This window comes from Natrix helvetica (assembly GCF_964273705.1).
Source record: "Natrix helvetica genome assembly, chromosome: 1".
NCBI classification, from domain to species: Eukaryota; Metazoa; Chordata; class Lepidosauria; order Squamata; family Natricidae; genus Natrix; species Natrix helvetica.
In genome coordinates this window covers 228820091-228836691 of record NC_138548.1, presented here as the reverse complement: position 1 = coordinate 228836691, position 16601 = coordinate 228820091, and the positions used below count along the sequence as shown (strand labels likewise).

Sequence of the window (16601 nt, the reverse complement as noted above, 5' to 3'; positions counted from 1 at the left end):
GACACGGCCTCAAATCTTTGTGTTCAGCGCAGCCGAGGGAAAGTACAAGACAGCATTCTCAGGAGTACTGGCTGCCTATGCCCACATAGATGCAAGCCTAGGCTTTCGTACGACATGCCTGAAGCAAACAACAGTACTATGTCTTAGCTTGTTATTGGTATATATTTGATGTTCTTCTGAGAAACATGCATTGCAGTTATGAAAAACAGAGACAAGGCCACCACAGCAGGCTTTCCGCAAGGTGTTCCTTTTTGTATTTTGAATTCTAGGATGCATTCCCTAATTGGACTTGTTTTACTTCCTCAGCAAAATGTGTGTCATTTATTTGTGATAAAGCCTTGTTTTGCTTATGGAATAGATGGAAATGTTGCTAGAGAAATGTCAGTGCTGTTTGTGTTAATTTTGTGTTCCTTTCAAGAGGGAATTCTCAATGTTCTTATATTTTGAGCTATGCCATCATACATCATATACCTCATCTATCGGGCAGATATGAAAGGAAGATATTTTAATAGCTCCGATAACTCAGGGAAGATTCTGGGAGGAAAGATGGCAGAACAAGAAGACTAAATAAACAGCAAGGCAAGTAGCATATACCTTTAAATATTACGTCCCAGGATGCATAGGCTCAGAGTATTATTTTAGCAGCAAGCATCTCCGTTGTCTCCCATCAGAAAGCAGCGCAATTAATATCATTCTTGCTTGCTCCCTTCAAACTTCCTGAGAAACTCCCAGCAACGTCAGCAGAATCATCTCTGCTCTTTACATTTGCGGTTCTTTTTAAAGGGGTACAACTTTCAAATTGTTAGATCAGAGGTGCATTCAATTTCCTCTTTGTAGGAATCTTTTCCAATCCTTTTTTGTTCTGATTGAGAAAAAGGGCTAGGAGGCAAAAATCAGTAATGTTGAGTCTGGTTTGCTAAGAGAACACCAGTCCTCAAATCCATCTTTCTTTCTCTTTCTCTTTCTCTTTCTCTCTCTCTCTTCCTTCCTTTCTCTCCCTCCCTCCCTGACTCCTTAATGACCCCTGACCCTGGGTGGCTTACAAATAAAGAACAGCCTATAGAGGTATGAATAACAAGTGACTCTGGCTGCCTGGGACAACAATACTCCCACCCATTCAGCACACATAACAAAACAAGGCCCCTTGACTACCCCAGCATAAGGCCTAGGATAACAATCACATTTTTTAATAGTTTCCTAAATATCACATAAGTGGAAGCTGCATGAATCTTTGGGGAAATGTGATTCCAGAGGGCAAGTGGTAGAACAGAGAAAGCTCATAAAAACGGCACTGTTTAATCAATAGGAACCAGAGTGCACCCACTCAGCTCACCAGATGGGATAAAAATATAACTGGAGAGAGGCAGTCTCTCGGATAGCCAGGCCTTATGTCATGAAGACCTTTAAAGGTGATAACTAGATCTTAAATTGCTGATAGCCTTTGCAGCTTGCAGAACAGTGGGGTCCCATAAGCATATGACACTTCGGACACTGTCTTCACCACTGGATTCTGGAACAACAATAGCTTCCAAGTAGCTTTCAAGGCCAGCATCATGTAGCAAGCTTTACAGTAATCCAATTGAGCAAGGCATGAGTGGCCATCTGAACCAGTCTGAAGCCCATTCTGGGCTCATCTGCTTCATGATGCAAACATTTTATGCATCCCTTGCAATGGATGACTCGGTCCTATCCCAGTTCAGAGGGATGCCTAACTTTGAGAGCCCTTGCTGAGGGAAACAAATCAGGGCACCTCCCATTAACACAGAGCAATTCCCACTGAAATAATGTGGGTTTGAAGGCCATGCTGGTTCCTCTCTCCCCATTGGCCTCTTTAGTCATTGTTTGCCTGTCTGAGGCCAGGATTTATCTCACCACCTTGGCATCTCCGGCTGCGGCATGGACATAAGAGATTTGTCAACATGGATAGTCATCAGTTTTCATGAGGATAGTTCATGAAGCTTTCATAAAAGCCTGCTGCTGCCTCATCAGCTATGTGGCAGAGAGGGAAGGCCTCACACAATGGAACACAACTTTCCCGACCAGATGTACTTCAGGTGTATTAGGATTATAACATGGTTGAGGATCCTGAGAATTGTCAGGCCCACTAACATACCTTATGTAATGTTTGTGAAGACGTTTGATGTTCCCAGTATGTGTACATATGGCAACATCAAACATCTACTCTGATCACATTCAAATCGACAAAGTCTAAGCTAATTACTGCACAAGGACACCTGCAGCGAAGGGGTATTCTAAGGGGATTTGTTGGGATTTACGGTAGCTCTGGATCTGAGGCATTTATTTCTGTGTGAAGGCGCAATACTGACAGATACTTATTACATATGAGAAAATTTGGAGATCATAGGGGTTGCCCTTATTAGCGTCCTTCAGGGCTATCCTGACTCCTGGTGACCACAGGGAGAAGTTCAAGTAGTTTTCTCGAGGACACTTTCCAGAAGTGGCTTGCTAGGACCTTCTTAAAGCTGAGAGAGAGTGATCAACTATCCAGCTGGCATAAATCTGCTCCTTCTGGTTTGTAGCATGGTGTTTTTAACTCTTAGACAACACCGGCTGTTTCTTCAAGGCTTGGGTTATGTTGAAGCCTGAAAGGGAATTTGGAGGAACACCCCCTACCCTGAAATCAAGGATCCTCCAGTAGAAAAAACAAATGCCACCAAAACATCTTCTCCCCATTTCCATTTGAGAACTTTTCACAGCATTAGATAAACATAAACCACCCTCACATAACGGAGAAATAGCCATTGTGTCTTGCTATTTATGAGGTAGTCGAAGACACACAAGAGAGAGGAGCCTACAAAGCGAATCCTGTAACTAAAGGAGCAACTGATCTGGATTGTTTTGCCTGCACAAAGGAATGACAAGCAGAACAATGAACTGGCCAGGGTCAAGTATTTCAGAAGGGCTTGGACACAAGAATGATTAACCGGATGGCCACCAAGATCAGCAGAAGCAATGGATGTTCCTGAGAGAAAGTGGGCAGCCAAACCAGGAGAGCAAGAAACCGCCTTCGTTTCTCTTTCTGCGTTTTTTCCTCTGGCAAGCAATGGGAAATAATTAGAGTGATGTGAGGAGGACTCTGACTTGGGAAGAGATCTTCAACTGGGAGTACTTGAATACACAGCCCCATCATCTCTGCTGAATCCTAATTTTTGACTCTTTCAATACTAGGGAACATCCAGTGTCAGCAAATGGTAACCAAGAAGTTGGCTGCAGATGGGAATTCCCTCAATTTTATTTCTTCTGGAATGCCACGAAATTAAGACAACCCTCCCACTCCCCACAAAGCAAAACTAATCTATTGTGTTTGCATAAAAGTGGAAACAGAACAAGAGCTCTGGGTAAAGGATATTTCCTTTAAAAAAAAAAACCTGTCTGGGGAAATGTTTGTCGTGCTGGCTTACAGCACAGGAGAGCATCTCAAAAGCTGAAAGACCACACAAGGCTCACTAAATTGCAGAGCAGCAAAAACAGCAAAGAAAAAGAACTATTTCTTTGTCTCAGCTTCAGCTTCCACCTGAGTTGTTGCCAATAGTTTTCATAAGGGTTTTTTCATTTTCTCATTTTTTCTCCCTTCCCTTCATCCTTGAAATAGATTTGAAAGCCTAAGAGAGATGGCTTCACTGTTGATGACTGTTTCCTTTCACTCCAGCCCATTGGTCTAATCCAGTTTTATTCACCAAAGAGTCCCCCAGCCTTTATGGTTCAAGGAGGTCAGAGTGCTTTGTGCAGGCCTAACTGGGATATTAGCACCATCTGGCCTCTCTTTGCCAAGCGGTGAGCAAGCCAGCACCTTCTGCTCCACTCCAAGATTGTTGTCCTCAAGGACTTCTTCATCATAAAGTTTACATTGTAGACAGCGGCTGGGAAAAACCAACTCCTTCATACCCAAATTTCACTTGCTAATGTTTGCAAATCCAACTGCTCTTCAAAACAGAGGGGTAAACCTATTCTGTCAAGTCCCGAAAGCAGATTCTCCAGGGGGGAAAAATTGGTGCTAATATTGAAAATGTCTTTGAACGTTTGTTCTTATGTAGACAATTCTCACCCTCCTAGTTCATTTGGCACATTAGAATTGCTTCTGTTCCAAAATGTGCCATTTGATCGGCTCCATCTGATCTGGGCTTTGAGTTGTGATCCATCTGTAGGTTGGACATTAGGAGAAAGAGGAAAAAATATGACAAAAAGGATCGTCTGCAATAGATTTAAGATGGCCTGTTGACTTGCTTGGTTGGAGACAACCCAGTGCAAAAACAAAAATAATAATAATAATCATAGGCTATACTAAATTACTCTGGGGTGAAGGAACAAGTTATGGTCTCTTAGTAAAACAATAAAGACCTGTATTATTGGGATCTCTAGAAACTGTGATGAATGGAATTGTAGAAAGGCAGCAGGAACATCATCAGTATGAGATGATGCTAGCCAGCTAGCTATTTATGTATATATTGATCAAACCTGAAGCACATTTGGACTACTTATTGAATATGTAGCAAGTTTGGGTTATTGATTGAATATGCAGATAGCCCTTAAATAACAACCATTCATTTAGCAACCATTTGAAGTTACAACTGCATTGAAAAAAAGTGACTTGTGATTGGTTCTCACACTCAATGACTGTAGCAGCATCCCCAGTCACAAAATCAAAACTCGGGCGCTTGACACTAGCTCATATTTACAATAATTGCAGCATCCCAGGGTCACGTGGTTACAATTTGCGAGCTTCCCAACCACCTTCTGACCGGCAGTCCATGGGGCAAGCTGGGTTTGCTTAACGCCCGTCCTGTTCACTTACCTGCATCGATTCACTTAGCAACCTTGACAAAAAGGGTGATGAAATTGGGCACGACTCACTTAACAACTGCCTTATTTAGAAACAGACATTCTGATCATAAGTTGAGGATGTGTCTAGCAAGTTTGGATATTTTACAAGAGTTTTAGGCTCGGACATAGTTACGAATGTATTTTCCGAGCCCTCAAGTCATTTGGAAGGACCATTTTATTGCTTTCTGTGATGGGAAATGTGCAATTTGGCTTGAGGTGGGGGTGTTTCAAACCTTCAAAAAAAATCTTTTTTAATTTCTGGATTAAGTGAGCCATCTGTCAAAAAAAGAAAACGAGATTCCTGAAAGATAATCTGGAACTCACCCCTCCTAATAGTAAAGGGCCTTGAATCAGACAATCCTCCTTTAGCCCAACTCATTCATTCCAGGAAATTGATAGTGGCAGCTGTTTTGGGACAGACCAACTCTCAATGCTCGAAGTATATGTCCCTTGGCCCCAGAGCTTTGGGAATCATTACTCTAACTTAAGTTAAATCCTCGATCTTCTGTTTCATCTTCGGAATGATCCGTACCGAAAAACCTGGTTATTTCCACTTTTTCTCCCTTTTATTATTTGTGTCACATCATGGTGAAAAGCAAAATACCTTAGTTTGATATTAGGCCATTTTAGCAGACCCTGCCTAATATTGCATGGGACGCAGATCTTGATTGGCTTTCTTTCCTTTCTTTCCTAATCAACCCGTGGAATGATTAGTTTGTCGCCTTTTCTCCTTGTGAAGGGCAACTTGTTATTAAGAACTGCCTTCCTTTGCTCACTGTTTCTATTAAATTTCAAAACCCATTTCCCATTATCAGCCCCCTCTCCTCCTCCATAACCTCATTAATTGCAAAAGCAGCTGCAAAAATGGAGGGGGAAAAAAAAACTGATGCAGCACAACTAAAAAGAAAAAAAAAAGAAACAGCAACGAACGATCTAATGCAGCATGAGATTAATACTTTAATACTGTTCTGCCCACGGATTGGTAGGATGTGAATGAGGATGTCACAACGGATTGCTTTAGTCAAAGACCCTCCCTCCCTTCTGCAGCAATTTAAATGTAACGGAATAAGCTGTCGATCTGAACATTAGGACCTTGGTGCCTGTTGCAGGTTTTTCTATTCCACTAGAACTGAACGTTTGCTAAGAGCTGAGAAAATTCCAGCAAGTAATAATCAGGGAAGGAAAAAAACAACACAACAGAATTGGTAGAATCCCAATTCAGGACACAGCGCAGTTTTCAGCCTTTACAGCATTGGATGTATTCAGATATAATCTGTAAATAGATTCACATAAATAGTATGTAAATAGTCAGTCATGCACGTGCACTGAATTGTGCATACAGGTAACTTGGCACTCATCTAAAAAAAGCAATCAGCAGCACACCCATTCTGTGTGTGCTCTGAATAGACCTAACAGAAAGAAGCAAGAAGGAAGAAGGAAGGAATGGCTCATGAGTGACATTTTAAGTTCAAGCTGTCATGCAATCGGGCCAGTGTGTTCCAAGGAGATGAACTGGGGACCAGGACAGGGAACAAATTAGAGGTTCAGTGCTGCTTCGTGCAATTAAGGACAGTTCAGAAACAAGCAAATCCCCATCTTCTTCAATGTCCACCTTTATGCCCTTGATACAAGAGTGGCTCTTAAATTAGCATCATGAAAGGAGAAACAAGTAGGCAGAAACCGAAAACATCAATGAGGCTTTTGAAACCAGACTGCCCTCAGCCGGCAGCTGGTTGCTATACATTTTTCTTTTCTTTTCTTAAAACTAAGAAGGCTGGCAACCTTCATTCACGCTGGCTGTCGTGGGCGCCTGTCAGTGGCGATCAAAGAAGTGTCGTTCTTCTAGTCAGCTATGGGCTTGAATATTCTCAACTTCTGACTAGAAGCCAGGGGATGTGTATCCTTTCCTCTTGCCTGCCAAAGGGTTGGTTATATGTGACAGAACACACAAAAACATTTTCTCCCATCTGTTTCTCTCACAGTCAACCATAAATATTTAGCTAATCGCAGAGCTGGGGTAAGAAAGAGCTGGTGCTTGCTGGTTGGCTGGGATTTTTGTTCCCAATATTCCCAGCTAGCACAGTCAGAAGTGTATGTAAGAGCCCTAGTCCAAAGCATCTGGAGACACTCAATTGATTACCCATTTCTTTATTTTTAAAACAGAACAACTCTGGGTGGCTCACAACAAATCTGGAACTTGAAAACCATAAAAATCCATGAAACGAAAACAAAACAACCAGGGCTTCAGTTGTCCTTCTAGGATGTCTCAACAAGTATCCACACAGGCTATCACTCTATGCAGTGTCTGGGCAAAGAGCCAGAATCTTGATATTCTGGGGGAAGAGATGATGGATAAGATGTGTCAATTATGCAGCAACTCCACAGAATATATTTATTTATATAGACATACAGCTATGACATCGCTGTTTCTCATCCTGGCCGTGTAAGATCAATCCCAAGCAGAATGTCTCACAATTCCTGTCCACAAATGTAAGAAACAGTTGCTTCCTCAATGAAAGAGAGCATGGAAACTCTCTGAATCTGGCAGACCAAATGAGAGAAAAGAGAAAAATCTTGATAATGGTTAAAGGGCATACTTATAGAGAGAAAGAGATGATGTTCCAGAACAGTTGAAGTCTACCTAATACATCAGAAGCACATCTCTTGGGCCCATAAGGTGGGTAACCAGTGCAGGTTAGGTCACTTTTTCCCACCATCACCACAATTAAAGTTATTCAATTGCTATTAAGAGAAGCTTCATGAAGGCAATAGCACAACTATCTAACCCAATTCGACAAACTGAAGCAGACATAAGGGCTCAAAATACTAATTGGGAGTCTAGCCCACAATAATACAGTAGCCAATAGGATTTGGGCATCCCTACCTGGGGAAGCCATATCCCTGTCTACTTTCTCAGCAAGTACAGTAACAAGATATGAATCATGGGACACTTTCCCCAACTTTATCCAGATAACATTTTTGTGTGGACCGTGTGAAAAAACAACTTGTATTTAGAGCTACAGGTAATTTACCCAATGGGATATAGCAATCTAGTTGGGACAGAAGACAAGATATTAAAATTTTAAGTCCCTTAAGGTTTCCATAAATGATACATATAACAACAGGATATCTGTAAACATTAAATGTGGTTCTTTAGGAAAAGTGAGTTTGTCCCTCATGGTGGGAGTCAAACTCTTTGAGAGAAATTGGTGGGATTGGAGATACAAAAAGTTGATGGGACAACATTTGACATATTATTTAAGATCTCTTTTTGTGTAGTTCAAATTCTGGTCCATCCATTTTCCATTTTGCTCCACTGATTTTCCAGATTTTGTATGTCAACTCAATCGAAAAAGATTCTGCAGAGCTCTAGCAAATCAGACCTTTGACTATCAATGTTATCTCATAGGAGAAAACAGAAGTATCTTTACTACATTTCAACCAATGTCTTCATACTTCCTTTCCTAAGTACTGATCAGCTACTACATGCCCATCTGCCAGTGCCAGATTTAGCAATCGGTCGTTTGGAAAAAGCTATTTTCATATATTGCCATGGCAATATCTACATCCTTTCTTATTTCTTGCTGAGAGTGAAATCAGGTAGCATGAAGCAGAGAGACAGGATAATAGCTGATTTTTAAAAAGAAGAAATAGAAAATGTGATTATAAATAGAAAAGGTTTCACATCTCTCTAAAGACCATTGTCCTTCTGCCAGGTCTTCAAAAAAAAAGATATCTAGCAAGGTTTCCTAAACCAAGCCTCCACTTTTGAATTGTCTCATTATTTGGGGCAATGTCCAATATTCTTCTCTTGTCTGTTTCATGGACAAACATACATATTACAGAATATTTCCATGGAAATAGTGATGTAATAGAAGAGGCAGATAGCCTCTAAGTAAAGGAAGAAAGGGGACCAAGAGAGATGGTTCTAATGCTGGTTTTCCATTAAAAAACAGCTTCTGGTTTTCTGAACCTTAAATATTGAAGGGTGGGAGATATTACGGAGCCAAGTGAAATGGAGGAAGAAAAAGAGAAAAACAACATTAAATTATGCGAGTAGAAGCCTAGTTGCACAATACTGGATTTTGCCCTTTGTAACATAGCAACTGGGGTGAATACAGAAGCATTATGTGGGGGGGGAATCAATAAAGTCCTCAAAGAACATACTGGACGGCTGCGGCCCACCACATGTTTAATGGACCCGTGTCCCTCCTGGCTGGTACTGGCATCCTGGGAGGTGACACGAGGCTGGCTTCTGGGCCTGGTGAACGCTTCATTGGGTGAGGGATCCTTACCAACTGCCTTGAAAGAGGCGGTGGTGAGGCCCTTACTCAAGGGGCCTTCACTGGACCCAATGGAGCTGGCTAATTATCGTCCAGTCTCCAACCTTCCTTTTTTAGCGAAGGTTGTTGAGAATGTGGTGGCGCAGCAATTTCCACGACACCTTGACGAATCCGAATATCTAGACCCACGCCAGTCCGGCTTCCGACCCGGACACAGCACAGAGACAGCCTTGGTCGCGCTGGTTGATGATCTATGGAGGGCCAGAGATAGAGGTTGCTCCTCTATCCTGGTCCTATTAGATCTCTCAGCGGCTTTTGATACCATCGACCATGGTATCCTATTGCGCCGGCTGGAGGGGATGGGAGTCGGAGGCACCGTTTTACGGTGGTTCGGCTCCTACCTCTCCGACCGGTCGCAATGTGTGTTGACGGGGGGGCAGAGGTCGACCCTGAGGTCACTCACTTGTGGGGTGCCGCAGGGGTCGGTCCTTTCGCCCCTCCTGTTCAACGCATATGTGAAGCCGCTGGGGGAGATCATCCGTGGCTTTGGGGTTGAATACCATCTGTACGCTGATGATACTCAGCTGTACGTTTCAACCATTCTGGGAGGAGTTTGACTCTGTTGCCCCCGAGGATTTGGACAGGTTGCGTGGACGGCTGCGACCCACCACATGTTTAATGGACCCGTGTCCCTCCTGGCTGGTACTGGCATCCTGGGAGGTGACACGAGGCTGGCTTCTGGGCCTGGTGAACGCCTCATTGGGTGAGGGCTTCCTACCAACTGCCTTGAAAGAGGCGGTGGTGAGGCCCTTGCTCAAGAGGCCTTCACTGGACCCAATGGAGCTGGCTAATTATCGTCCAGTCTCCAACCTTCCCTTTTTAGCGAAGGTTGTTGAGAATGTGGTGGCACAGCAATTTCCACGTCACCTTGACGAATCCGAATATCTAGACCCACGCCAGTCCGGCTTCCGACCCGGGCACAGCACAGAGACAGCCTTGGTCGCGCTGGTTGATGATCTCTGGAGGGCCAGAGATAGAGGTTGTTCCTCTATCCTGGTCCTATTAGACCTCTCAGCGGCTTTTGATACCATCGACCATGGTATCCTATTGCGCCGGCTGGAGGGGATGGGAGTCGGGGGCACCGTTCTACGGTGGTTCGGCTCCTACCTCTCCGACCGGTCGCAATGTGTGTTGACAGGGGGACAGAGGTCAACCCTGAGGTCACTCACTTGTGGGGTGCCACAGGGGTCGGTCCTCTCGCCCCTCCTGTTCAACACATATGTGAAGCCGCTGGGGGAGATCATCCGTGGTTTTGGGGTTGAATACCATCTGTACGCTGATGATACTCAGCTGTACGTTTCAACCCCAAATCACCCCAGCGAGGCTGTCGAAGTGATGTCCCGGTGTTTGGAAGCCGTCGGGGTCTGGATGGGGGACAACAGACTCAAACTCAACCCCTCCAAGACTGAGTGGCTGTGGCTACCGGCACCTCGGTTCAGTCAGCTGACTCCAACGCTGGCCATAGGGGGCGAACAACTGCCCCCTGTGGAACGGGCGCGCAATTTGGGCGTCCTCCTAGATGCCCGCCTGTCAATGGACGATCATGTGGCAGCCGTGGCTAGGGGGGCGTTCCACCAAGTTCGCCTGGTGCGCCAATTGCGCCCCCTTCTGGACCAAGATGCCCTACGCACGGTCACTCATGCACTGGTGACGTCTCGCCTGGACTACTGTAATGCTCTCTACATGGGGCTTCCCTTGGGACGCGCACGAAGACTGCAGCTAGTCCAGAACGCAGCCGCGCGGGCAGTCATGGGGAGTACTAGGTACTCCCACGTAACACCGCTCCTGCGCGAGCTGCACTGGCTACCTGTGGTCTTTCGGGTGCGTTTCAAGGTTTTGACCATCTTTAAAGCGCTCCATGGCATAGGGCCTAGTTACCTGCGGGATCGCATCCTCCCTCACACATCCCTGCGGCCAATTCGCTCTCACAGGGAGGGGCTTCTCCTGGTGCCGTCCACTAGGCAATGCCAACGGGCGACACCAAGGAGTAGGGCCTTCTCTGTGATGGGCCCAACCCTCTGGAATGACCTCCCCCCCGACATTAGAACCACCACTGACTTCCGCTCCTTCCGGCAGAAACTGAAGATCACCTGTTCCGACTGGCTGGCCTGGCATAATTCTTAACGTCTACCTCCTGGCATATATATTTCCTACTGGTTTTTTAGGGGACTTAATTTTATAGGACACTGGGGTTTTAAATTTTGTATATTTTAAATTATTTATTTAGCAATTACAGTTCTGTCTATTTTATCCTCCTCTTATTTATATTTATGTATTTATCCATCTAATAATTTTAATTGTTATTATGTATGATGTTTTTGATATGGACTGTACACCGCCTCGAGTCCCTTTTGGGAGAGGGGGCGGTCTAGAAGTGCTAATTAAATTAAATTAAATTAAATTAAAACCCCAAACCACCCCAGTGAGGCTGTCGAAGTGATGTCCCGGTGTTTGGAAGCCGTCGGGGTCTGGATGGGGGACAACAGACTCAAACTCAACCCCTCCAAGACTGAGTGGCTGTGGCTACCGGCACCTCGGTTCAGTCAGCTGATTCCAGCGCTGGCCATAGGGGGCGAACAGCTGCCCCCTGTGGAACGGGCGCGCAATTTGGGCGTCCTCCTAGATGCCCGGCTGTCAATGGATGACCATGTGGCAGCCGTGGCTAGGGGGGCGTTCCACCAGGTTCACCTGGTGCGCCAATTGCGCCCCCTTCTGGACCGAGATGCACTACGCACAGTCACTCATGCACTGGTGACGTCTCGCCTGGACTACTGTAATGCTCTCTACATGGGGCTTCCCTTGGGACGCGCCCGAAGACTGCAGCTAGTCCAGAACGCAGCCGCGCGGGCAGTCATGGGGAGTACCAGGTACTCCCATGTAACACCGCTCCTGCGCGAGCTGCACTGGCTGCCTGTGGTCTTCCGGGTGCGTTTCAAGGTCTTGACCACCATCTTTAAAGCGCTCCATGGCATAGGGCCCAGTTACTTGCGGGATCGCGTCCTCCCACATACATCCCAGCGGCCAATTTGCTCTCACAGGGAGGGGCTTCTCCTGGTGCTGTCCGCTAGGCAATGCCAGCGGGCGACGCAAAGGAGTAGGGCCTTCTCTGTGATGGGCCCAACCCTCTGGAATGACCTCCCCCCCGACATTAGAACCACCACCGACCTCCGCTCCTTCCGGCAGAAACTAAAGACTCACCTGTTCCGACTGGCTGGCCTGGCATAATTTCAACGCCTATCTCCTGGCATTTATATTTTTACTGGTTTTTTAAGGGGATTATTCTGTAGACTTAATTTTATAGGGTATTGGGATTTTAATGTCTGTATATTTTAATTACTTATTAGCAATACAGTCCTGCACATCTTTTATCCTCCTCTTATCCATCTATTCTATATCTGTATATATATATATTGTCCATTTAGTAATTTTAATTGTTTTAATGTTGTTCTTTGACATGGACTGTACACCGCCCCGAGTCCCTTTCGGGAGAGGGGGCGGTCTATAAGCGCTAATAAATTCAAATTCAAATACTGTGTTTCCCCGAAAATAAGACAGGGTCTTATTTTCTTTTGACCCCTGAAATAAGCGCTTGGTCTTATTTTCGGGAAAGTCTTATTATTTTTGAGGCGCAGGAGGCGGCGAGCGTGGTCACCTCATGGCTGCTGCTGTGCTGCAATATTTTCAGGGAGGGCTTATTTTCAGGGAAACGGGGTAATACATGTAGCAGGTTTACTGGGGAATAGAATGACTCTCGTCCCAAATTTTATTTGAGCAGAGCTGTTCAGTTGATCAATAAATAAATGCCACCTAATACTAAACAGTCTTCAGTATCTCACATTAAAAAACACAGGTGGCAAAATGAGGATAGACTCTGCTACCACAAAGACAACAATGATACCTGCTATCACCTGTGAAGTAGACAATAGTTGGCTAGATGTTGGAAGAAAGCACTTGTTAACACAGAGACACACAGTGAGAACAGAACTTTATAGATTTAACTTGTTTTGTGCCCTTTTCCCCCTGAATCTTTGTATTCTTCTCTATGGGACCTAGCCGGTAGAGTTTTCCTCACTCTTCATTACGGCAGGTCCTTCTTAGTATCTATGTCCCAGAAGGCCACCGTAGGGCCCACGATGCTGATGACCTGATTCAGTAGGGTTCTTTTTATATTCTAAATGTCCTACAGTGCTAATCGCTCCCTCTGCTCTTATATCTCCATTTTCCAATTGACACAGTGTGACCAAAACTTCCTCTTTAGTTTGTGTACTTTCTAGTAGGAATTCTGTAAGGAAACGTTGTTGTCTATCCTATCTTGTCAAAGTACTTCTCCTCCTCCTCCTCCATTTTGGGAATTAAAAAAAAAACTTTCCCCTTTAAGCTGACATCCATTGAAGTATGGAAAGTGAATAGCTAAGGCTCTCCTACTGACATTAATAACTGAGCAGAAATCTAAATCAAGAGGCAAAGCAGTTGTAGGCTGGGAATCAAGGACAAATACAGATCAATACTACAAGAACAAGCATTCGAAACATAGCACGGTACAATTATTTATTGAAATACCAGAAAAGGCCATTGATGGGGAAAGTAGTTTGGACAGGTGGAACTTCCATTTAGTAAACCTTCTTGGTAGATTGAAAAATGCCACCTACAGGTCATTCCAGCCAAATACAAGATGCAGTACAAACCATGCAATTCGTTTATGACCAAGAAGGGTAAAGCACGGGGTGTTTCCGCTTCAGTTCCACCACCCCCGCACAGAGCTCGTCAGGGAATGACTTTCCAAACTAAGGGAATGAAACGCAGACTTCCGGTGAATTATAAACAATTATAATACATTGCCCGTGGGACTGGAAAAGGCTATAAAACGTCAAGTGGAAGATGAGAGATGCGCAGAATGGCACATGGTGTCAGATGATGATGATGATGATGATGAGCTTCATTGATGATGCTTCATTTTCATTTAACCAAGGGAATACCGTCCTTCTCTCTCTTTCCTTGAACTGAGGCACATTTCGCTGCACAAGGAATAATCAGCGCAAGCCCAATCAAATCTGCCACAGAAGAACACTCCTGTAACGTATGACCAGTGGCTACAGGAAAAGTTGAGTTATTAAAGGGATTTTTTTTTTTAAAAAGGTCAGTCCTCAAACCTGGTATGTCCAGCAAGAACTTTCGATACCAGTGAAATAAATAAACACATGAACGCTGATTCTGAACTTATACTGCCGAAAACAAATCCTACTTGCAATTCTTTCGCTCTATTTGAAACACTTATGAATGGAATTTCTAATAACCTCTGGGGACGTTAGGCTTCCCTGCCTGAATATATATATATATATATATATATGTATGTATATATATACAAATTATTTTACAATCATTCCCTTTTGGCTTTTACAAGTGTAGCCAAGAGTAGCCACTGTAATGCAAATCCTCTTTTCCACACCCTATGCAATACTGCAAGTTTAGAACTATTATTTAAAATAATCTTATCCATGAATTACAAATAATAAAGTACTTTGCATATATAAATATTTCTAGCAGATTTTAGAATGTACATAAAAGATTCCCCTCTCACTTTGAATAAGCCCCTCCCCCCCAAAAAAACCATGCTTTCCTCCAGATCACCGCTGTTTTAATAATGCTCTGTACATGGCGAAGCCCAAAACAGCAAAGACTGTAGCACCAAAACTTGCTCGAAGCCAGAAGGTAGAGCTCTTGAGGTCTGCCTGTGTCACGTGCCTGAAATACAAAGAATATTTTTTTTAAAAAAAATTAACAAATATTGAGATCTAGACAAGCATCAAAATGTGTAAGCTCGCTTTCAGAGATCTACTATGTACTCTTTTAAAGCATTTGTGAACTAAATGTTTTTGATGTAATGTAGGAAAGTGAATGTTTTGCTCTATCTATTTAGAAAAGAAGGATTATATTTCAATTCAGCTAACAGGTCAATTTCACCGATCAATAATTCCATTAACTTTTCACAGCAATGTAAAGTAAATAGATCACATTTAGGCTTATCCCACAATATTAAGCCAATTGCTTTTATGCTGTTCTGAAGACTTGGGCATTGGGCAGTGCATAGCTTGTTAACTTGTAGTTGTAAAAAGACTAACAATCTAATCAAGGAATGACTGTTCTAGAACAGGGGTCCCCAACCACAAATTAGTAAAAAAACATGCCAGCAATGGCATCGCTGACTGGGAAACCTGGGTCGCAGCTGGTTCGGGTGACTAAGGCCAAACGATAACTACCGGTATGCCTGAACAGGTAGCAACCCATCTCTGCAACCAGGCCATGCAAACAAGTGAAGCCCCATCCATGGGATGCAGGCAGCATGCCAAACCCCACCTCCTCTGGTCTGCCGAAAAACCTTTCTCCACAGAACCGTTCTCTGGTGCCTAAAAGGTTGGGGGCCTCTGTTCTAGAATCATCTAAATATAGATGACTTAAAAAGAAAAACCTAATATACGCTGTGTTGCTTACTAGTCAGCCTTTTCAACAATTTGTCCCCTCAGATTAACTACCCAAGTGACTTTATGTACTAGCTTCTTTGCTGTGGTGTCTCTATCCAAAAGCTGAAGGCCGCCCACAGAAAATAACCTTGACACCACCACACAATAAAACTGTTAGGCACACCAAATAGTTAATGAAACACAGATATTAAACAGGTGAAACCAAAATGCAACAGAACAGTATGGAGGGTGAAAGAAAACCATAAATTTAAGATCAAAATAGCAAAAATTAACGAAAAACCAATGATCCAAGCTTGCCAGCATGCCAGTTTGTGAGCATGCTCAGTTAGCTTTCATGAAAAACACAGCCGACCATAATGCAACAGATAAAAAGCTATCAGCAAGGAGTTTTTGCAATGACCTTAGTTCAAGGCACAGTGATTCTCAATTGAGTATTACAGAATTGATATAGGACTGCATTACAGAATAGGACACAAGAAAGAATTCCCTGCCCTAGGCACTTTTAAAACTAAATCAGAAATAATGGGAAACCTACAAAAGTGTACACCATTACCTTCAGAAGAGCAGATTCCAAAGGATAATTTAAAGAACTATTGCAATATATTATTACCAAAGATCGTGAAAATATCTACCATCCACTTAAGAGGGCTGAAAATTACTGAATCAGCCATTCACAAAATGGCAGCACATATAGGAAGAACCAGAATTGAGAATTATCCCTGAAAGAAATATAACTTGATTATTATGAGAGGAACTTTTATTTTAACAAGAAAAAAAATCCAACTATTATCTTTTAAAAATAACACTCTTTCAGATTATTTGCCTCTATCAACTGAACTGGGTATTCAGGGGACAGCATGAAGATTTTTGAGGCCAAGCTGCAAACAAAACTAGGACAAAACCATAATTGGAGAAAATCTGGAACAAATGGCATAGT

The 16601-nt window shown here is 43.6% G+C and overlaps 1 protein-coding gene across 3 annotated transcripts in view; it reads right to left on the bottom strand.

The window, feature by feature from the left end:
• Positions 1-13719: 13719 nt before the first annotated feature.
• The window catches only part of RHOT1 (ras homolog family member T1), a 58552-nt gene continuing 55670 nt past the window's right edge, over positions 13720-16601 (bottom strand). For all 3 annotated transcript variants that reach the window (XM_081933192.1, XM_081933190.1, XM_081933191.1), the window contains one exon: positions 13720-14927. In XM_081933192.1, the coding sequence (XP_081789318.1) occupies positions 14810-14927 (118 nt within the window). In that variant the 3' untranslated portion in view covers positions 13720-14809. The remainder of the gene's footprint in view (positions 14928-16601) is intronic.